Source organism: Bos indicus x Bos taurus, chromosome 5 (assembly GCF_003369695.1).
Source record: "Bos indicus x Bos taurus breed Angus x Brahman F1 hybrid chromosome 5, Bos_hybrid_MaternalHap_v2.0, whole genome shotgun sequence".
In the NCBI taxonomy this organism is placed as follows: domain Eukaryota; kingdom Metazoa; phylum Chordata; class Mammalia; order Artiodactyla; family Bovidae; genus Bos; species Bos indicus x Bos taurus.
The window spans coordinates 113907748-113931233 of NC_040080.1; the positions used below are offsets into that span (position 1 = coordinate 113907748).

Consider the following 23486-nt stretch of genomic DNA (forward strand, 5'->3'; position numbering starts at 1 on the left):
ATTGGTCCCAGCACATAAAATAAAACAATAATAATACTATAAGCCACTTTGACATGCAGATATATACCATGGTGGCGTTCTCAACCAATGCCCTCTGCCCCCTTCCCAGGAGGGCACTTACCACTGTCTGGGGACTTTTTGATTATTACAGTGTGTAAGGAAGGGTGTTATTGACATGTCGGTGGAGTTATTCTACAATGTGCAGCAAGCCCCCACAGCTACGAATCATGCAACCCCAAATGCCTACAGTGTGGAGTTGGAGAAGCTTTGCACTAGAGGAGGCTATTGCATTTGTGACCTGAGGGAAAGCCTTGGTCACTGCCTCTTGGAGTTCTCCATTTTCCCAAACACCAACTCTCAGGGATCATCGCTGCCGGCACAGAGGTCTCTAGTAGCCTAGAATTGTGAACAAGGTAGAGATGCCATTGTTTATTTTTCTTTCCACCTGAAACAATAAAGCAGACTGTAAGGTCCGGTATCAGGTCGCCTCGGTTGTCACTGCCGTCCCTGGGGTTTTCCGACACCGACGCAGCAGGGTCCTTTGGCGCCCGGATTTGCGGGCTGGGTTTGCCCCCCCGACCCCCGCAGCAGTGTGTGCAACCGTGGTGGGAAAAGCAAAACACTTGGGTAATGAGGCGTTTTGTGTAACGTCATTTATTTAGTCTAGATGAGAAATTTTGCTCTTTAAGAACAGGAAGGCTGCGCGAATTCCCAGAAGCTGGAAATCGGGCCACAGGATACTTGTCCATTGGGGAAGTTGATCACTTTGAGTTTACTTATAACGATAAGGCAAGGGAGGGGGTGGTGGAAACCCCCGATCTGGCCGATTTTCTACTGCTGGAAACCCCTCGACCTTGGAGTGCTCCGTCCTGAAGGAGAACCGGCGCCCGCGGTAGGAACGGCACGTCGCAAGAGCTGTTTCCCGACGGGACCGTCCCGGCGTCCGGCCTCGCGTCAGGGTGAGGCGGTCTCCTTTCCCAACTCCTGAGCGCCTCTGGAAACCGCGGGCTTCAGGGGCTAGGGTGAAGAGGAAACCGGCGGGAACGGTCCCAGTGCGGTGGGGGACACCGGGCGCGCGGGATGCAGCAGGAAAAGGCGGGATTCTGCCTTTGTCTCTCCGGCCTCACCCCGGGGACCCGCCACGCGCAGCCCTCCCGCCAGACGCCCCCAGTCCTAGCAGCGTGCCCGGGAGGCCGCCCTGGGGGGCGGGGCGGGGCGCCGCGAGGCGGGGGTGGTGCACACAGGCCACACCCTTTGGGCTTTAAGAGGTACCGGCGCGGTGCGTCAGGGCGCTGTGGGGTGGGGGCGGGGTGCACAGAGGCCACGCCCACGGGGGCTTTAAAAGGTACCCGCGCTCTCCGCCGGGTTGCCAGACTCCCGCCGCGGTTTCTGCGACCTGTTCTCGAACGCTCAGCGTGGTCCTCCTTCCGATTTGAGTGAGTAACCGGAGTAAGGCGATGGGGGTGTTTCGCCGATCCTGGGGATGGGGGTCCCCCTTAGCCCCCCGGGACCCTCAGGCCGCCCTGCGGGCGCCCCCTCCCATCTCCTCTGATGTTACCATCGCGATCCCCATTTGGTACCCCCTTCATCCTCCTCACTCCTGCGCCCCGATCCCCGCCATACCCCTCCACACACCTGCCCTGGTCCCCGCGGCCGCCCGAGACCTGCTCTCGGATCCCGGGTCCCCTGGGCAGAGAAATAATGGTGCGTTATCTCCATACCGGTTTTTCCGGGAGAGAGAGGTAGGGTCGAGAGTTTCGCGTGGCTGCTAATCCGCCGTTTAGTAGTCTTGGGCCCGCTCCTCCAGTGGCGCATTCTCTCTCCGCGAAGAGGAGGGCGGAATCCGAGTCCTGGGGTCTCCTGTGCCCCGAGTGTGCTGTGCGCTGAGGACGACCTTCCCAGGGGTTGGTTCGGAGCCCTGGGGGTGAGCAGGGGGCTCCCATAGCCGGTTGAACCCAGAATGCTTCCTCTGTTGCGGTACAGAGCTCCTGGTAGCCCTGTTGTTCGGTGGCCTCTGCCCACCGAGCGCCGAACCTTAAATGTTGAAGGAACGGGAGTGAAACGTCATATCGATCTGTCCCAGCTTTTTCCGGAACTTTCTACAATTCAGGTACAAACCGGGAAAGCAAGAATGCTTGTAAATTCTGCAACAGGTTCTGAAAATCACAACCGCGGTTCCAGAACTCCACGTAGGCAGCCCCCAGGGGGGAGGGGGGAGGGGGCTTTTCTGAGTCAGGAGACACCCACGTCTGCCCCACCCCCACCTCCCAGCCTGGACTTTTGTAGAACGGTATCTGTTTAAATGGTTACTCAAAATGTTTAAGCTGCTTTATTCGCGGTCCAGAGACCAGACTTGTTTTTCATTTTCATTTTATAAATACTTTTTATTTTGGGTAATTTTTTAACTCGAGCAGTAAAAATGGCCTCTATAATTCTTAACTTTTCTAATTAACCTGTTTTAAAGCTCTACTTATAAAAATGCCAAGAATTCAAATAGGACAGCCACAGAGTTGGTTATAATTTGACTCAGATTTTCAGGAAAGAGCTGGGCAATAGATTCTAAAAGGGTAAATTTCACATACTCTATGTGTGTGTGTGTGTGTGTGAGAGAGAGAGAGAGAGAGAGAGAGAGAGAGAAGGTTTATTGTTACTTGTAGCAAGGAAGGAGAATACTTTCCTAAAGCAGTGTCTCCCCAACAAGCAAAACTGGGGAAGTTTTAAGCTAAGGGCACATGCATATTCATGAGGGGGCTTGAGCAAAGGAGAATTCAGCATAGAATTGGGACATAGGTCAACAGAGTCCAAGCCTTAGTCTATTGAAGTTGGGGGCGAGGGGCTAGGGGCGAGGGGCGGGGAGGGGGGGCGGAGGGAGGGCGGTCAACATCATTATTTCATCTCCACCAGGGTGGGAGGGCCTTAGTTACTAGTCTCAGGACTTAATGAAACTCAGGTTCTTGATGCCTCATCTCAGAATTCACTGAGAAAGTATTAGGTAAGAAGTGGAGTATTTAGAGAGAAACACACTCCACAGACTGTCTCAGAAGGTTACAGACTGACATACTTTAAAACTGTATGTATTTAAGACATACTTTAAAAACTGCATACCAAACTAGAACAAATTTTAATAAGTCCTCTGTGGTCTCCCCCCACTATCTCATTGGTCATTGCCCTCTAAAACTGATTTCCTCTGATACTTTACCAGTATTTCTCAAGGTTCTTTCTACTCTGAATTCTAGTTTCCTTTTCTCTTTCAGAGTGAAGTTAGGTAGAGACAGGGTCTGCATCTCACGAGTCTTTGAAATTCACAGAACTTTGCTTGGGTATCTTAAACACTGTTGGACCAGAACCAGTACTGGTTAGCTGAATGAATGAATGAAAGTTTGAGTAAGATTGCAATTATAGAGAACAAAGATTTAATTGGACTCAAGCCACGTAAGTATTAGCAGCTTGGAGCTACAGTTTCTATCTTGAATTTTTTAATGGATTCCTCTAAATGTATTCACAAATACTGATTAATACTGGTATGTGCCAAATCCTGAGCTGAAAGCCATACTCTTTGGAAGTCTGTCCTGATGAAACCGCCAACTCACTTGGATCTTGAGGAAACTCTATTTTACATTAAAACAGCAAGAATGATGGCATAGAGTAAAAGTTGGCAGTAATAAAGGAAGAGCTTGAGAAACCTCAGTGCCACTGAATGTGGGGATCTGGGCCTCCAATTTTTCTTCTCTGTCAAAAATCAGGGAAATCAGATGAGCAGGATGAGCACGCCCACTGCAGGAGAGGAGGCATAGCATGGTGAGAAGGACAGGACTGACCAGTTGGGCCCAAATGCACATCCCAGCTTCAGCACCCACTGCTTTGATGACCTTAGGCAAGTTAGTTTACTCTTGGGTCTGTTACTTCATCTTATAAAATGGGTGTTGTAGCACTTACCTTGCAGGGGTTCTCAGAAGGCATGCCGTTCCTTGTACCATTCTGTACTTTGTTGAACACAGGGGTAAATGGCTATCAGCGAAAGCCTCCTCTGGGAGAGTGCTGACTTGGACAGTATTGCCTAGGCCTTGCTTGGAGGCCAGCTTTCTTCCCTTTTGCAGGTTTCCTCAACTGTGTCATTTCCTGGGCTGGTATTGCCTGGCATCCCTTGTGTTCTCTTGGATGGGGTTCCCTGCACCTGGGTTCTCGATTACTCAGGATGGTACTACCTAACTTCTTTGTGTCTTGGAACAGTTTGGCAGTCTAGTGAAGTCTCTGGACCCCTTCTTAAACTTTTTAAGTACATAAAGTACATGGTACTAAGTTCACCAATCCTCAGAATTTCAGGGACTCTGTGGACCTCGGGTTAAGAACCTTGACTTAGGGGAGTTTTCTCAAAATGGATTGTGGAGGAGCCAGGCACAAGTTCTGATTGTTGAACATTTTAATGTAAGTCTTAGAGGAAGAACCAAAAGCTGTGTATTGTAAACCATTCGCAAAGGACATCAGGTTCCTTTGTTACTCATCTCATTGTGCCAACACTGCTACTAATTGTCCTCGACTAACAAGAAGATGACACATACCATTGAATACATTTCAGCCGGATGTCTTCCCAGTAAGGTTTCATTGTGGCGTCTTTTCCAGAAGAGAAAAACAGAATCAAATCCTCACCCCTCCCACAGCAGGACAGAAAACACCCAATTTAAAAGAACTTGTTGAGAGTGTAGCATTGACATATATACGCTACCACGTATCAAACAACTAGTGGGAAGCTGCGCTATAGCACAGGGAGCTCAGCTGGGTGCTCTGTGATGACCTAGAGAGGTGGGGGGTGGGGGGGGGGAGGAGATACATCTGTCTGTATACATCTATGACTAATTCACTTTGTTCTACAGCAGAAAGTAATACAACATTGTAAACCAAGTATACTCCAATAAAAAATTTTTTTAATAAAAATACATTAATCTAAAAAAAAAAAAAAGAACTTGTGCTAATAGGCCATGTCAGTCACTACTGTTTTGTGTTGCTAGCCGTGGTTTACTTTTAGTGAAACATCAGTCAAGTAAACTCAATACAGTCTATTTAAATTTCATTGGTATTTTTAACTTGAATTGGTAATTTTTGGTTTCACAGTTATGAGCCACTTAATAATCTATACCTCAGCTTTCCCACTCATACAATGAGGATAATGATAATGATAATCCTCAGCTGTTACAAGGATTAAGTAAGTTAATATAAGTAAACTACTTAAGTATAGTAAGCTTTACATTTGATTGATTTTTCTTAGTCGCATCCACAACTCTTTGTGACCCCATGGACTGTAGCCCACTAGATGCCTCTGTCCATGGAATTTTCCAGGCAAGAATACTGGGGTGGGTAGCCATTCCCTTTTCCAGGGGATATTCCCCACCCAGGGACTGAACCCGTGTTTCCTGCATCTTCTGGCAGGCGGGTTCTTTACCACCTGGGAAGCCCCAACCTTTACAAAACTATTTCTAATTATTGTTACTTATCACATGGCAGACATTATTCTAAGTGCTTTACAAATATTGTCCAATCTCAAAACTGCCTTATGATGTAAATAAGCAGTATCTCCATTTTTAAAATGAGAAAATGAGCAGATCAGATAACCAACCTAAGATCTTTTGGCAAATAAACAGTAGTCTTGGCAGATCAATCTCAGTCTGACTGTATGTAAAAACCACACAAACATTAAATTGTCTGAGTAATTAAATATCTTATCGTTTGCACAGATTCTGGACAGATGGAGGTCTGGCAGACGGAGGTCAGAGTGACCAAGCTGAGAGCATAGTTGTATTCTAATGGGTGATTTGGCAGCTTGTCTCCAAATCTGTGTCAAGGATTTTGCTGTCCTCCGAGTTGAAGACATGAGTGGCAACAAGATATAGAAGCAGTAATGAATGGTGAGGGTGAGGTGAACACAGGAGTGCTTTTAGACAGAAGGGAGGTTTCCCTCAGAAGGAGGATGGACTTGGGAGAGCATTGAGGAGTGGTAGAGTGCTTTTTGGCTGAGAGCAGCCATTTGGGTGTGAGATTAGCAGAGAGGACACTTAACTGCCAGTTGGCTGGATGAAGACACTGGGCAGAATGGAAGGCATCCCTGGGTGTAAGTTACAATTCACGCTCCAGTGATCTGAATGTTCTCCATCCTTAAATCAGACACTAGAGTTTGGGGGACAGCTTGTGGTTCTGGAGTCAGACATGAGTGGTTGAACCTAGATTTGCATCTTTGGAGGTCACTGATCTGAGCAAGTCACTTAACCCCAGAACATCTGCTAACCATATTTCAGGCCCACTGGTGCTCCTGAAGGAAAAGGAGGCCCACGTTTATGGAGCACAGGCTCTCTGCCAGGAACTTTACTAATGTTATTAATATCTCGTTAAATCCTTAACAGTCGTCCTACGAGAGACTGCTCATCCATTTCCAAGTTGTAGCTGAAGACATAAAGGCTCAGGGGATCAGGAACTTGGTTAAGATAGCAGAGCTGATCACCGACTTTCAGGCTTACAAGTGTCTGATTCTGAGTCCCACACTTTCTCTTCCTCCAGGAATGACGTAGAGGCAGCATGTGCACTGCAATTTCTATGGCCGACATAAAATAATAATCTTGAATTCAGAACCTTGACTGATCTCTGGAATCTTTTTTCAACATAGTTGCAGGAACCCGTATCAGTGAACAAGATGAAACTATCCTGGCATCCCTCTATCAGCAGACTTCCCAAACCCCTTCTGCGTGCGTCTGGGCTTTGGGTTATGTTATTTTGCTGTTACTTGTTTATATACCTCTACCACCAAAGTAGAACTCCCTGAGAAACTGGCACTCTCCCTTTACCCTTCTATCCTCTGCTCCCGACCCAGGATACAGCTTGTAAGATGCTGAGTTAATAGGTCTGCAGGAGAGCTGCATAAACAGTGCAGCGTTAGTCTTTATCAGCTGCTCCTGTGCTGCCAGAATTACTCGAGATTCAGAAATGAAGTCAGGAGTTAACTGGATGAGGGAGGTAAGTCAGTTTTCCTGATGTTTTAGAGGGATTAGGGGTGTAATGAAGGAATGGATGGACTCTGAGATGGGTAGGAGATGAGTATTGATAACAAAGACTGAACATGACTAAATACCGATGGTAAAGGCTACCAGTGATTAGATGCTGACTAGAAGGACATTTTCTCATCTGATTCTCTTAACAACTCTATATGAAAGGCACTGCTGTCCTCCTTTTGCACATGAGGGAAGTGAGACTGTTGACTCCAAAATCCATTTTCTTAGTTCACCCTGAGGCTGAGCTCTCCTGAAGCCCAGCTTGAGGATCTGGCCTTGGTAGAAGGAGCCCATCACTCAGATGCAGTCTCACTCAGATAAGGGATGTAGACTAATAAGAAGGTAGTTTGGGTCGAAGAAGAAAATTTTAGAATGGGCATTCATACATGAATGCTCGTGAAGCTTAATTTCCAATTATTTACAGCTCTCAAACTCTGGCCTCTTTAAAAACCACTGTGTTTGGGGACAGTTACATATTCTTTAACAAGTGACCCTGTCTGGATGTGGCTCAAAATGAAACTGGTTTATAGTAGATTGTCCTCTTGGGAAGTTATTATAGTATGATAACAAAGATTCTAGTATAATAACAAAGACCTGCATGTAGTCGTAAAATGGCAGATCTTCTGGAAGCATTTAGAATCTAGGTTTATGAACAATTCACTCGGCATCAGAGCAATTAACTTAAATTGCAAGTGGTGACATGGAGACTTGAAATTCATGGGTTTGCGTCATTCAGATCCTAAAATAAGGCAGTTAGCGCAGCACAGGTGGGGAGAATGATGCCTCTGGCCACTGGCTATCTAGAGAATGAGCTAACTTTACCACAAGGTGACTCAGATTTAGACAGTAAGTTTCTTCTTGGGCTAAGTCTTATGGGTTCTGGGTGTGGTGCCTTTAGACTAGCGAGAAGCAGCAAAGAGAAACTGCACATAGGTATTTGGATGAAGATCAAGTTTTTTTCATCCAGCACAGTGGATAAATCCTAGTGCTGGAACTCTTTCCGGTAATGAGAACCAAAGAACAAGATGAAAAACCGGAATTAGCCCCAGTGTGGCCTCTTTTGCAAGGTGTGTGTAACGTGGGATTTTCTTACCATTCTGTAAATTAATGCACAGGATCAGGGAAAGGCATGCAGACTGCTCAGTGCAAATCCAGTCTGCTGTGATTAATGTCAGCTGTTGTGGAGCAGTGCAGCCGGGAGCTTGCAGGAAAAATGAAGCTTTGCGTTTGTGTGTGTTTTAATATATGCATAGCAGTGCCAAGAGTGACAGGAATGGAAGATGGTCCCATTCCCTCTGCCAGATTTAGCAAATGTGCAGAGGGGTACACCCAAAGGTGTAAATTCAAACTTAATTTCATAGTCCCCACGAGTGCCAACTGCCATTTACTTGTGGTGCATTGTAACGTCCCAGAAGGTTTATGAGTGACTGATCAGGTGACTTTTCTTTACGGCTGTTGCTCTGAGCTGTGTCCTATGGGTCCTGGTCAGGGGGTTTCCTCTAGGAAGACTCCTGGCAGGGTGGACAGTATGAGATGCTCCCCCATCCTCAAGCTGCCAGTTACTGGATATCTGCCAAGAAAAAAATTTATGTATTTGTGTTTTATCTTCACAATATCTCTGTGAGGTAGAGGGTTACCTTCCCCCCTTCTTTTGCAGATAAGAAAGCCAAAGATTGCACAAGCATTATAATAGTGAAATTAACCCAGGTCTGTCTAAATCAATGTTTTCCTTCATCTCTCCCTTCCTTCTTTGCCCTCCTTCTTTCCTTCCATTACAAAATATTTCAGATATACGAAACAGAGAATAACATAAGATACACCCAGCTACCCACTATCCAGCTTAACCAATAAACATAAATCCAGCTGGCTCTCTCTGAGGATGCCCTATTAGCCTGGCCCACAGGGAGCATTATTCAGAAACCCTGAGCAAAGCCTTTAAGCTGAGTGCAATTTTTAAAAAGTTAATGATTTGGAAATTGTGCTGAGAATCCAAGAATGTGACGGAGAAAAGTAGGGCAGTGCTACCGCTGTCTTCAAAAGATCGAATCGGGAAGTGTACAAACAAATTGAAAACGGAAAGATTCTTTTAAAACAATAGAAATTATGTATTTTAACATATGCCAAATACTCTGGTAGATGATGTGGGGGGAAGACAGAACTGTGATCCCCACCCCCAAAGGAAGAAGTTCTTAAAATGCTAAGCTGAATAGCTATTGGATAGGTATTTCCCCAAAAGATGACTACTTACCTTTGACTGGCATGGTGTGTACAGCAGGAATCAGACTTGACTTATAAGAAGTGAATTTATATAACCCTGAATTGCATAAGAAAAGGGAGGATATTCTTCCTTTTTTAAAAGTCCCGAGTTGCTCTACAGCAGAGAGAAACATAGAGTGACAAGTTAGTTTTGATGTATTTTTAGATGCTGTTCAAAGAAAACCCAGGACAGTGTTAGTCTTGATAGAAGTCTAGCTCCTGACAGGTGATTGCTCCAAAGTAAATATGATACACATTGGTGGTACCAGAGAAGGGCCTTGCCAATAATGTATTTTAAAAGCCAGCTAGGCTGTTGATGTTTGGGATCCGATTTTAAGTCACTACAGCATCATTACCTACAAGTCTGGCTTTGGTGTTTGGATACCTCAGAATCATGGGGTTACTTCCAGCAGATGTCTGTTGTATCTGTGAGCATTCCAGAACACAGGTAACTTTGGAGCCATGGGGCAAGGTCATTACATTAACTCTGCTCCAAGCTCAAGCCAGGGAGGGCTGTTGGAGCCAAGCTCTGTGTCAAGTTCTGCAGTCAGGCTCAGGTTTCACTGTGGATTTAAACAACGGAGCATCTGTCTGCAGGGACGGGAATGAGAATTTATGCAACTACTAAAGGACAGAAGGAAATGGCACCCCACTCCAGTACTCTTGCCCGGAAACTCCCATGGACAGAGGAGCCTGGTAGGCTGCAGTCCATGGGGTCGCAAAGAGTTGGACACGGGACACGACTGAGCAACTTCACTTTTCAGTTTCATGCATTGGAGAAGGAAATGGCAACCCACTCCAGTGTTCTTGCCTGGAGAATCCCAGGGACGGGGGAGCCTGGTGGGCTGCCGTCTATGGGGTCGCACAGAGTCGGACACGACTGAAGCGACTTAGCAGCAAAGGACAGCATGCAGATATATCCCATTGGTGCTGGGTATCGATCCTATACGATGCCTTCACAGGAGCCTGGTAACATGTGTGGACCCCAGGAATTAATCTCTTCCTGTCTGAACAAGGGAAATAGGCTTTCTGCAAGTTGAGGCCAACAGACAGTGATAACTGGTCCCATCAGTCAGGCCTTGGTGTGTCTCTTTGTGTGTTGCTGCTGCTGTTTATTTCTGAGACCAGGGGCTCTATCTCCCAAAGGGAATTTATTGGCTCATATAACTGAAGAGCACGGGATACAACAAGGTGAAGCTGAAAAGCATCTAGTTTCTCTGTTTTCCTCTATGCTGGCTTCATTCTTAAGTTTTCTTGCAGACAGCTGCTAGCAACGCCCCTCCTGCATTCGCCCAGTTAGTTGTAAACCAAAGACCAGGTTTCACTTCCATTGAACTGGCCTGGGGTCCTGTGCCTGGTCCTAAACCAGTCATCACAGGGGATGCAGTGATCTGACCGGTATGACGAGTCACATGTCCAACCCTGGAGTGGAGGGTAGAGTCAAACCCCTCTAACCCAGGGCTTCTCAAACCGTCTGTGATAAAGGACCATTCTCTTTAATTTCCAAATAGAGACTGTCTGTCTGTCCTCTGTCCAACAAGATGAGTCCACTGGTCGTGCTCTTGATTGTTGTGGCATAAAACTGTGGAAAGGTTTCTAAATGCTTACCTGCATGTTGTCTTGAATTGGTAGCAAGCACCGTGGACTGTCTCCAGGAAACTGCATTTAGTAAGTCTCTTAAACCACATGTGCCAAGAAAGAGATGGCTGCTTCCCTGGAGAGAATCTGAGGAAAGTATTCCCAGAAGAGGGGTCAGAGAAGGCTGGGTACCAGCAGGGTGCCCAACACGGTGATTAATTCTGTCAGGCTTTCTTGTGGAAAGACCTCACCTCAGTGTTCAGGAAGCCTTGCGTTCTGGATGGTCTAAATGGTGTAGGATGGTAAGTGGGATGGGAATTTTCTCCATCCTCCTTTTTAATCTTAAGACTGAAGGTTCTTCAGTGTTTTGCTTAAGAAGCTGTCCCTGTCCCTTCTTTTTCTGGCCAGATTTGAGTTAGTCAGGATGTCCCAGCTTTCTTAGCCAGCTGTGAACACTTCGTACCGAGGCCAGCCGCTCATCCAAGGGGACGCAACAGACAAGGGCTGCAAACGCCACTGACTGAAGGGAAGTCTGGAAATGACGGTGGAAGCCAAAGGGATCCTGGTACTGTGTTTTTAGATACTGTGTTGTAGGTACTGCAGGGCTGACATAACATGCTGTCTTTACAGGACAACTGTAACTGGCAAAGGCAGTCGAGCAGGTTGGCCATTCAGAACTAGGCATTTTAAACTGGGTCCAAGCAGACCAAGTCATTGAGAGAGACGAGAACACGCCGCCCTACATCATAGCGGGACAGCCAAGGATTTCAGCTTCCAGCTGCTCTGCCACAAGTCACACTGCGTGTGTGCTCAGTTGCTCAGTCGTGTCTCACTCTGTGCGACGCTGCCATGCTCCTCTGTCCATGGGACTGCCCAGGCAAGAATACTGGAGTGGGTTACCATTTCCTCCCCCGGGGGATCTTCCTGACCCAGGGATCGAACCCAGGTCTCCGGAGTCTCTTGCTTTGGCAGGTGGATTCTTTACCACTGAGTCGCCTGGGAAGCACCATCAGGCCACACTACTTAGGAGGTTTTTCTGACACACTCAACGAGAATTCACTTCACCAGGAAGGGGACTGGCAACATATTTTGTATGGACGGACAGACCCATCAGAAAGGGATAGCCAGCTGTTGGCTGGACCGGAGGACACTGGATTAGTGAGGCACAGAAGCTTATATGGTCGCCATCTGGATGGAGATCTGTTGTGGTTACAGCCGGGCTCCACCCACGCAGTTGTGCTAGTCAGATAAACAACTGTTTATGCTGTGAACTCCCGTAACTTTACAGAAGACACACAAATTCAGCACTTGCTTCCTCCCTAGAAAGTGTGTCATAGTTTGTGTATGTTAAATGGTTAAGAGTTTGGCAGTGTTACAATGAAGTAAACATGTAACAAAAAGCTCTGCCCTTCAGCTGAGTTTTCAAACAGTTCATTACAGCTGGCTGCGCTGGTGGGGTGTTTGCCTTTCCGCTCCCTACACTGCTTTCTTAAAGCCTGTGGATGCGGGTGGCGGTTTGTTTTGTGCCTGGCGACCTGCACTGATGTATTGTCCTTTGTCCTGTAGCAGGAAAAAAACCTGTTTGTGACAACCCCGTTTCCTAGTGAAAGAGCTATAATTTGGGAGGCAAGATGAGGTTATGTGGAGGACCCGCCCGTCTTTGAAAGGTGTGGTCGGGGCAGGTTATAGAGAAATGAACGCTGTCCCCCGGGTCTAAACAGCCCTCCAGGGAACCTGTGCGGCGTCTCGTCGGGTAGGGGCCCGTCCTAACGATGCTCTCTTCCGCAGGATGCCTGTCTGGGGAGGTGGCAACAAGTGCGGGGCCTGTGGGAGGACCGTGTACCACGCCGAGGAGGTGCAGTGTGACGGCCGGAGCTTCCACCGCTGCTGCTTCCTGTGCAGTGAGTCTCCCTGAGCTCGGACTCGCGTGTGGGAGCTTCCATTCACCTACTTCAGGAAGAGGCTGCTTCTGTTAACAAAGCTGACACCAGCAGTCCCAGTGGTTTCTGCCTGTCTGTCCTCCTGGACAGTGCATGCGCCCAGCCTCCCAGCAAGGACAGCGAGCCAGACACTCAGCCTGCGTCCCCACAGCACTTCCCCTCCACTCGGCTCCCATGCACGTTATCAGTTATCACGTCTGTCTCCCCTGCCACACCCAGAGCGCGCGGGTGTCTGTGGTTTGGCGTCCAGCACAGTCCCTGGCGCATCCCGGGGCTTGGCTCCAATCCCCGGATGAACGGCTCACTCCCTGTCCGCTCCGGCTTTCTCGTCCTGGCCGACCTCCTCCTCTTTGAAACCTACTGGCGGGTTTCTCAGCATGTCAGTCGTTGAAATTCACATGTCTAGAAGCTCAGATCCTGACTTCTCTGATAGTGAATATATACAGTTCTCTCTTGTTAATGATGTCCTAAATTTGAGGGAAAGGAACTAAGGAAATGAGAATACCATAGAATCTGTGGGGAATTCCTGTTGTTTCTGGATGGAGAATGAGCAGAGTGTCTGATGAAGACAGGAAGTAGCCCATGAAACAGCACATGCCCAACTGCTCCATGGAGGAGCAGTACCTGATAAGGAGAGAAAGAGGATAGGAGAGAAGCCCCCCACCCGCCACGCTGCAGACTCCTTCTGAGGACCACCAAGTCTTCAGTCTTAAAACGGGAGAGTAGCTGCTTCAGAAAACTCAACGTTAATCGCTTGACTCAAATGACAAATTTTCTTTAATGAAGGATTTGTCACATGAGGAACCTTCCCATCCGTGCAGCTTATCTGCCATCTCTAGAGTACCGTGCAGTGACAACTACTGTTAGGAGTTCTGTATGTTTTTTAAAAAAAATTAGTTGGAATAAGGAATAATCAGAAAGAACTTCCCTCACAAATTTTAGTCATCCTTTTCCTTCTAGGCACCAACACTGAAGGCATCTGGACCTTTTTATACAGCAACTGCTTTGCAGGCAGTCAGAGACAGACGAGAGTTGCAGCTACACAGAATACAAACAGCATATGAGTGTGTGCTCTGTGCGCCTCCATAGCAGCTCGCATTCCTCAGATTTGGTTTAACCATTTCGTCTCTTAGAAGTTAATTTTCTTTTAAAGGAATCTAATTTTTCCATAGCTTCGTACCAAGAGAGTGTAAGAACAAAGAGGAAATGCAAATACTTGAAAAATTGTTCTTAGTTTCCTCTAGGTTAAGCCATGATGTCTGCACCATAATCAAGCCAGTGTTTATTAAATGTCAAGGTCATCACTGGTCATTTTTATTACTCTTTCCTAATATTTGCCTCTGCTGACTAAAGCCTTTTAAGGAAATAATTTAGAGTAGTTTATAGACCTAGAATTTTACTGCATAGAATGCAGATGAGGCCTTAGGGGGAGGGGCTGGTTCTCCAGTAAAAATTTCATATACTTAAACTTGTTCTGGTTCATACATACGTGTTTAAAGTTTTTTTCTGTGTATTCTGTGAAGGGTGTTTGTTCTTTAGCAGTGTACAATTTTAGGTTCACTCTGTCTTTAGGCAGACATATGTATGTCAGTACTTGAGCCTCAGCATCAAGGTTCAAAGGTGATGATAGCATTCTGTTCTACCAGAGAAGACTTCAGTCTAAGAGAACAGAAACTTCACCATCCAGCTCTGCCCTGAAGCAGCCAGCTGGCCACGTCTCCCTGCCCCTCTGTCTCTCCTCTTTCCATCTCTTCTTTAAAGGGGGGGACCCCCTCCTCTATCGCACTAGGGCGGGCTTTCCTGCTGCCCAGCTGTGCTACCAGTGAGCTTTCTCACAGTTTATTTTTTTTCTCCAGCTTAATTGCAGTTTTAGAAAGTGAAATAATGTCTGGATAAAACTTGATGACATTTGGCAGTTTTATGAAGTGGGATACGTGGAAATGTCTTGTGGTTAAGAAATCCATCAAGAAAGAATGTGTTCCCCTCTGGGACTGAAGGGAGACTTGAAACCACTTGACGATTTTCAGACGTTACTTATCACTGCTGGAGAAGCTGGTGGTGAGATGCGAGAAGACTGTTTTTTCCCTTCCAGACTAGTGATGAAAACTAGAATTCTGGATTTAAAACTGTTTTCATCCCAGGAGGTGCTTTTGGGGGAGGAGGAGCTGCAGAGGCAGCCCCTCCCCCCTGTCAAGGCACTCCTGCCCTTTTGTTCTTTAACAATACTTGGATGAAGGGGATGAAAAGACTGAGTGTTGAGGGCTAGGAGCAAAGGCCTAGGCACAAAGCGCTAGCTCTGGTGCTTTTGTGCACGAATCACAGTCACCTCTGAAACCTCTCTCCCTCCTGCCTGGGAGGCAGATCCTACCACAAAGTTTGAGGCTTCAGGATGTTAACATTCTAATGTATTTCTAATGCAAACCATCATTTAGGTGGAGGAAGGCAGATCGTTCTCACAGATAACTGAGCAGTCCAGACGCCGTCGGAGAATAAAGCAGGAATGAGAGCCTGTGCCTTTCCCTTTTCTAAGTTTTGTGTCAGCCCTATCATTGTTCTAAGGAAAAAGGCATTTTGGGCACATTTTTTAAGTCTAACTTTTTCCCCCTCAGTGGTTTGCAGGAAGAATTTAGATAGTACAACAGTGGCAATTCACGATGAAGAAATCTACTGCAAATCCTGCTACGGAAAGAAGTACGGGCCAAAAGGCTACGGGTACGGCCAGGGCGCAGGCACCCTCAACATGGACCGGGGCGAGAGGCTGGGCATCAAGCCCGAGAGGTGAGTCAGGCCTCGGACCGGCAGGGAGGAGGAGTGGCCATTCATGTGGCTTGATGAGCAGCGGAACCTGGGTGTTTCCAGGTTTTTAGCTTGAAATAATCAAAGACAATGACTCAGATTTACTGCTGTTCTTTAAGCTTGAAATAATGGACAGTTTTGGACCTGGCAAAGCTCTTATTAATTATTCTAGTGATGTGCAGTCCCGGTTTATAGCATTCTGAGCTGTATCAAGGAGTCATGATATTCTCAAAAGTGCTACTTTCACAGCGCTTCAAAGATGTCAGATGTAGTGTCGGAATCAGGAGATGCGTTTCTCCTGTGCAGTTACGCAGTCGGCGACGATTCCTCAGTCACTCCCTCCATGCCAGAATGCTTCCTCACCAAGAAGTGACTTTTCTTTAGCTTACTTAAAACTGGAAATTATTTCCCGTGTTTGATTCTATGAGATGAGTTGCTATTAAAGGTGTCAGTACCCAAGTAAGCCAAGTGCTAATAAATCTGCTAAATTTTAGTGATACATGTTGAGACTAATTTCTTCACATAAAACTTATTCCTATTGTTGACCCAATAATTCCCTCATTTGAACTTCGTATTTTTCACATCCACTTTTATACTGAAGAAGCCAAAAGTGGTGTAATAATCCTGTAAGATGGCCTTTCCCTTGGACAAGGCCATTAATTGTGCCCTTACTCTAGACTGGACACGATGCAATAATATATGGTAACTCATATACTTCTCACAGTCCTATAAAGTAGGGCTTCCCATCTTAGGAACAAAGTAAGACAGAATTAAGTGATTTGCCTACAGTCACACTGCTAGTTAACTGTAGAGCCTGGAACAGTGTAACTCCAAAGCTTATACTCTTAAGCACAAGGCATTATGGTATGCCTGAAATAATGTCTGCTGAACATGTATGTTCATTCTGTATAATCTTCATAGTAACTCTGAGTTTAGATACTTTGTCCCTGTTTTATAGACAGGGCACTAAGGCTCAGTTCACACAGATAAGTAGCAGAGCCAGGATTTGAACATTTGTCCTCTTGGCCCCAAACCTGTGCTCCTTTCTGCATCGAAGCCCACCTCTCTCTCGTTTCTTCTGCTCTCTGAGCCATGGTGCCTTGCTGGGCGTCAGCTGTACCAGGACTGACTCATTCACTGCTGCATGCCGTCACTTGCAGGAAGGCCAGCTTACCTCTGACTTCGTTAATGTTCACTGTTCTTGTTCTGCTCTTTTCCAACTTGTTAAAATCCATTCTTGTTCCCCAAGATTTTATTTCAAGCACAGATCTGTCCAGCTTCCCCCTAAACAGAGCTCATCCATGACCCCAGAGTGAGTCAGTGACTGTGGCCATAGTGGTAAAGCCACAAGGACCAGTGGCCCCTCCCTCCTCTGTGTCTGCTCTTCCCACGTCCTCCAGTAACTGGCCAATGTTCCAAGCTGGCCTGTGTGATCTGTGCCCTCCCCTCTTCCCTGTGTTAGCCTGGCCCTGTGCCATGCATCCAGCAGGACTAGGTGTAGGCTTTCCTTTTCTGGAAGCCTCTCTCAGTGACTGCACTCTGGGAGCACCTGTGGTCTGGAAGGCCCCCATGTGGTCAGCGCAACAGGTGTGGGGCGCACACAGCTCCGGGAGAATTTCTTGACGAGGCAGCACTTGGGGCAGGGACATCTTCATTGGGCAGACCTGGATTTTTTTAGTTCAGGCTCACCAATTTACTAATACTCTAGCCCTTCAGCAGGTTATTCAACACATAAGCCCATGTTTCCTCATCTGACATTCAAGGTAACAATTAACCATACCTGAGGTTGTTAGTTCCCTGGTGACTCAGATGGTAAAAGAAGAAGCCAAAACTGCATGCAATGTGGGAGACCCAGGTTTGATCCCTGAGTCAGGAAGATCCCCTGGAGAAGGGCATGGCAACCCAGTCCAGTATTCTTGCCTGGAGAATCCCATGGACAGAGGTGGGTCGCAGTCCATGGGGTTGCAAAGAGTCAGACATGACTAAGCGACTTTCCCTTCCGAGGTTGTTGGAAGGAAGGTGGAAGATAATCCACGTCAAGTTCTTCTCAGTAGGACTGGCAGATCTGGAAATTTTTCTTGGAGAACACGTAACTACAAGTGTTGGATACAGTGAATAGCTTTTAAAGATCACAAAGTAGGTGGGGGTGTCCTTTGGTATCTGCAGGGGGTTGGTTCCAGCACCCTTACAGATCCCAAGACCCGAGAACGCTCAGATTTTACACAAAAAGGTGTAGTATTTGCATTCGCCCACACATCCTCCCAGGTACCTTTAAGTCACCTCTGGATGACTCCCAAGACCTATTACAATGTAAGTGCTATGTAAATAGTTGCTGCTATGTGGTAAATTCAGGTTTTACTTTTTGGAACTTCCTGGAATTTTTTTTCTTGAATATTTTCAGTCTGAGGCTGCATCAGTCTGTGGATGCACAACTTGTGGATAAAGAGGGCTGACTATATATATATATATATACATACAGTGGGTGGTGGAGTTTTAAAAATATGCCCATTTACAGACAGTTCAATCCTGTGAATTAGTACTGTGAATTGGTATTTGTTGCTTAGAATAAAATTTCCAGTGGCCACATCAAACATGATTCAAGAAATTCTGTGCATGAAACAATTTGCTGCTGCTGCTGCTAAGTCGCTTCAGTCGTGTCCAACTCTGTGCGACCCCATAGACAGCAGCCCACCAGGCTCCCCCATCCCTGGGATTCTCCAGGCAAGAACACTGGAGTGGGTTGCCATTTCCTTCTCCAATGCATGAAAGTGAAAAGTGAAAGTGAAGTTGCTCAGTCGTGTCCGACTCTTAGCGACCCCATGGAGTGCAGCCCACCAGGCTCCTCTGTCCATGGGATTTTCCAGGCAAGAGTACTGGAGTGGGGTGCCATTGCCTTCTCCGATGAAACAATTTAGGTGGGTGGAAATGTAGGAAACTTGGAGATGAAGATATTAACAATACATGTGAAGTTTGAATAAACTGTCTTATGAAAAGGCGGTATTTCTCAATAAACATTTCATTTAAAATATAAACGTAAGTTAATAAAATATAACTAGGACAAGATTGTTTTCCTACGTGGAAAAACTGACACTTAGCTACCCTTTGCTGAATGCTAACTATTGTCTTATCTGCTATTTATACTTTCCCCCAATATATTGGGGAATTAAATAATCCATAAAACATACTTAATTTTCATAATTCTGCCTATATGCAGAAACTTGACTGCTTAAACTACCACTGATTTTTTTCTATTTTTTGTGAAGAAGCTAGTTGTTAATTCCAATGTTATATGAACAATAATAATAATATGAATGTGGGGTGCACATACATGCTATGGTAGGTAGCGTAAGTGTTTAGTGCTGAGGATTCCATGAATTCTGATGAGTTTAGACTCAGAGGGACAGATACTTACGTCTGGAGCCTTGTCTGACTTTTGGTAACGATAATGAGCCTATAAATAGACGGCTAGCCCCTGGGATTTCCTTCTTGCCCTGTCCTGGCCTGTGGAGGCCTCCAGCCAAGGACAGTAGAGCAGTTACATTCGAGTTCTGTTGTGTCTGCCTTGTGGCTTCTGAGAGCCTTTTGGGAAATCTTACCTAGTTCCTTTCTTCCCCCTTCCACAAGTGTTCAACCTCACAGGCCGACAACAAATCCAAACACTTCTAAATTTGCTCAGAAATATGGAGGTGCTGAGAAGTGTTCCAGATGTGGGGATTCCGTATACGCTGCCGAGAAGATCATTGGAGCTGGAAAGGTGAGGTGCTGTCTAGAGTCAGTAAGCCCGCTCTCTGCTCCCTCTCTCCCCCAGGTCCCTTCAAGGCCCACTCAGGCACTCTGCCTTATAAATAAATGCCTTGAACTAAACTTTTTCTTAATCAAATTTCCATCTGAATCATTAATTTTTTGAAGTGATCCCCTTGTTTGACAGATCACATCCATGTTTAACAGAAACTTGTTTTTATGGGGGGGCACTTATGAAGGTGTTAACGAATAAAACAAGACTTTTAACACACCTGGACTGCACAGGTTTTTCAGTGTGGTGAAAGGGAAAAAACAAGAAAGGAAGCATCAGGGCACCTGATGCTAATGCAGTTTGGAAGAGTTGCTCGAGCACATCTCCTCTCTAAGCTGCTGTGTTCTCAACCACGGAGGAGGTGGTCTTTACAGGGAGCCCACTGTGCCTGCAGCCAGCCTTCGGACAGCTCTTAGGGAAATGGCCCTTCTGTGGCACAGCTCCCGCTCCGTGTCTTCTGTGGATGAAGTTTGAACTGAGCACCTCTGCAGGCAGCCGAGCATGTGGAGAGTCTGGTCTTAGCCTGGCTGGGGCTCACCCACAGCAGTCAGGAGCCCATGTGGGGTTGATCTTCCAGCACCTAAACTTACTCATTCTTCTCTTCCAGCCCTGGCACAAAAACTGTTTCCGATGTGCTAAGTGCGGGAAGAGTCTTGAGTCAACAACTCTGACTGAGAAAGAAGGTGAAATCTATTGTAAAGGTATAATTTAACTTCAGTTACTGCTGTCCATATGAATATCCTGTACTGGCTATTAGTGAAGGAAATGTCACCAGCAGGGGGGAAATACTTTAAAAGTGGGGAAAAGGTGGGCATAGTGCCACTGGGAATTTGAAAAGATCTAGGGATGCTTACAGAGAACAGAAAACCACAGAACATTCTTGAGGACACGGCCATTAAAAATGCCTCTACATAAACAGCAGTCTTCTTTCAACTTAAATGTTTTAAGCAAAACATATGAATATATGAAGGTAATAGACAAATATATAACTAGTCTGGTCCCAACTTGCAACTCAGTTGCGACTATGAGCTGAATCCTAGCGAACTAGAACACTCAGACTTAAATTTGCAGCTTTAAGATAGTTACTGTAAGGCAGAGCCAGCAGGTTTTTATAATTTACAGAGGTTTGTTGATACATGGGTCTTAAGCAGTGCTAGCAAAGCAGAGACAACAGCCCACCAGGCTCCCTTGTCCCTCGGATTCTCCACTCCAGTGTTCTTGCCTGAGTCGCACAGTTGGACACGACTGAAGCGACTTAGCAGCAGCAGCAAAGCTTAATGGACTTGCACTAATTCTTCCCTTTTCTTTTTGTAGGATGCTACGCGAAGAACTTCGGGCCCAAGGGATTTGGCTACGGCCAAGGAGCAGGGGCCCTTGTTCATGCTCAGTAGAGGTGCAAACCCAGAACCAAGAAAGATCACACACTGAGAATCTCTACACAATCTAGGCACAGATAATCTAATACTAAACTACTGTGAAATTCTGCAGTACTGAAGTACTGTATGTTGCCCTGTACTTGGATAGGCTGGCTGACTAGTAGGAAGACAGCACTGTATCTTTTTGCTTTTATTCATCAGTATTTCAAGAACTATTTCTTTTACATTTTAAATAAAACTCCAGCTTGATTTGGGTATTCAGTGTCTTTCAGTTAACCTTTTGGAGGACTGCTGTGATGTTGGCTAGTGTAAAACTAACCAGTGGGTCCCCACCTGCATTTTTATTGGTTAACAAGCATCTACCTACCCCATTACGTGGCTGACTCACCAGGTTAATCTCTGCATTACAGCTGTTGGAAAGGATGGCTCTCCAGGCGGCAAGTGTGCCCGAAGTGAGGGCTGCTAGGCAACAGGCCCACCATGCCCGCGCCTCAGAGCTGGCGTTTAGCGGTGCAGAACCCCTGCCTGCCCGCCCCCTCAAGCTCAGGGGGCGCACTTCTGCTGCTGGATGCAATCTCCTAAAACATGGCTCCTAGACAACCTGCACCAGTCACCGGAGAGTATCAGAAGGCAGGTTCCGAGGCCCCACAGCAGCAGAACCTCCAGGAGTGAGGCCACAGAAGCCCTTCTGAACAAGCTTCTCAGAAAGGCACACTGACCCAGCGAGGGCACACTGTTAAACAAAACACTTAAAAATTCTTTGGATTTATCTAGGTAATTACAAATAGCTACCTATAGACAACTACAGAATCTGAGGCTTAGTGTGACTTTTTTTTAAGACTCCCCACTCTCATCTGATAGATGGTGAATTACTAATCCACGAAATGGGCGATTATCTTGCAAATTTCAGTTCTGCAAAATCAGCAAAGAATGTTACATTGTCCTGGCACATTCAGCTGGCTCAAGGAGAAAACGAATATTAGACTATATGTGGTATATTTCCATTATTTCTCCAGAAACTTTTAGTTCATTATCAAAGACTCAATCAACCCTTTATTTTTCAGGAGCAGGGTGTGAAATTGTTCTGTAATGTGTAATTATAAAATTGAACCAGCCTAGTGTGTGAATATATCTTAATCTTACATAACCTCAAGAAAAGGGAAAAAGTCAGAAACTTACTGGGAAAAGGCTAGTTGAGAATGTACCAGGTGAAAACAACTCATGATTATTTACATCACAGCCTTGAACACTTGGCATGTTCCATAAGTTAGGTTTCACTGTGAGAAAGGGGACAGCGGGCTGGGGAAGTTAATTAACAATAAGGGACAGATTTCCCTGGTGGTCCAGTGGTTAAGAACCTGCTCGCCAGTGCAGGGAACATGGGTTTGATCCCTGGTCTGGGAAAATTCCACATGCCTCAGGACAACTAAGCCCATGTACCACGACTACTGAGCCTGTACTCTAAAGCCTGCGTGTTGCAACTGCTAAAGCCTGCTTGTCTAGAGCCTGTGCTCTGCAACAAGTAGTCCCTGCTTGCCACAACTAGAGAAAGTCTGCACAGCAACAAGACCCAGCACAGCCAAAAAGAAATAAGTAAAAATCAAAACAATAAAGGATATAGGATTATGAAGACTTATGTAATAAATTGAAATTCTGTGGCAGTTTCAAATGTGTACAAATTCTTTTGACAGCTGGATCAAAAGATGGGAGTCTAATTAATTACCCAACTTTAGTGACTCATTTTTAACAGTATATAATGGACCAGACTAGGCTAGAAAAGACAACACAGCTGCCTGCCTCTTTCTCTTGAGATGCTTACTCTTGGCAGGGAGGCCACGTGTAGCTGTTACAGCCATAACCTCAGCTAAGATCTCCCTCGTCAGACAGTATCACCAACAGCCTGCAGACTGTTCCAGTGCCCAGTTTTTTGAACCATCCCTGTGGATACCAACTGGTGCAAAGTGAGTTATTCCTGTTGAGTTCTGACTAAATTGCAGATCTGTGAACAAAAGTGCCTTTTTAAGCCACTAAACGTTTCGGTGCTAGAGATGATCAGAATTTAACCACAGAGCCAACATTCCCAACGCTACTAGGTTTCCCAATCTGTATTGCAGATGCGAACAGATATTCACGAGGAAAATACACGAAGTTGTCAGGCACCTGATAATTTGAAATTTAAAGTTTAGACGCCCCGCCCCCCCCCCATTCAGAATTAAACTTATTCTTAAATTGGGAGCCATGGCAAAACAGCTACTCCAAAACTATAAAGGTTCCAGTGGTTCCAGGAGTAGAAACAGAAATTTGGCTTTGAGCAGACTCTGTTCTGAGAGGCATCACTTTCATCATTTGGAAGTAGAGCAATAGGGTAGTCCCAAATTAATCCAAATGTGGTATTAAAGTGTTGCATGGTAAATATCAATCTTTTTGTTTTAAAAATGACACACTTGGGATATTTTCAGGCCCCTGTGGTGCTTTGGTACATCTGCTGACAACTCTAGCTCAGAAGGGCTTCCCTGGTGGCTCAGATGGTAAAGAATCTGCCTGCAAAGCATGAGACCCGAGTGCGATCCCTAAAAAGTTTTCATGATCAAGTTTAGGGAGCGTTACAGCCATCTCTGTCTGTACCTATGTTCCTTTAGATTCACAGTGCACATCGGCATATTGAAGTCTTGAGATCTTGAGGTGAGAAGTCTGTTTTAACTTAAAGCCTTGC

General features: G+C 46.0%; 1 protein-coding gene across 1 annotated transcript; it reads left to right on the forward strand.

The window, feature by feature from the left end:
- Positions 1-1354: 1354 nt before the first annotated feature.
- CSRP2 (cysteine and glycine rich protein 2) lies at positions 1355-21022 on the forward strand. The gene is made up of 6 exons (XM_027543305.1): positions 1355-1436; positions 12657-12769; positions 15418-15586; positions 19229-19358; positions 20005-20098; positions 20712-21022. The coding sequence occupies exons 2-6, from the start codon at positions 12658-12660 to the stop codon at positions 20786-20788; spliced, it is 582 nt and encodes a 193-aa protein (XP_027399106.1). The 5' UTR covers positions 1355-1436; position 12657; the 3' UTR covers positions 20789-21022.
- Positions 21023-23486: the final 2464 nt, after the last annotated feature.

What these genes read in the sequence shown, in the direction of transcription:
- CSRP2 (XM_027543305.1), top strand. Translation starts at nt 12,658, where the DNA reads ATGCCTGTCTGGGGAGGTGGCAACAAGTGCGGGGCCTGTGGGAGGACC. An exon ending in CTGGGCATCAAGCCCGAGAG is followed by an intron (nt 15,587 to 19,228) that starts GTGAGTCAGGCC and finishes CCCTTCCACAAG; the next exon opens with TGTTCAACCTCACAGGCCGA. An exon ending in AGATCATTGGAGCTGGAAAG is followed by an intron (nt 19,359 to 20,004) that starts GTGAGGTGCTGT and finishes CTTCTCTTCCAG; the next exon opens with CCCTGGCACAAAAACTGTTT.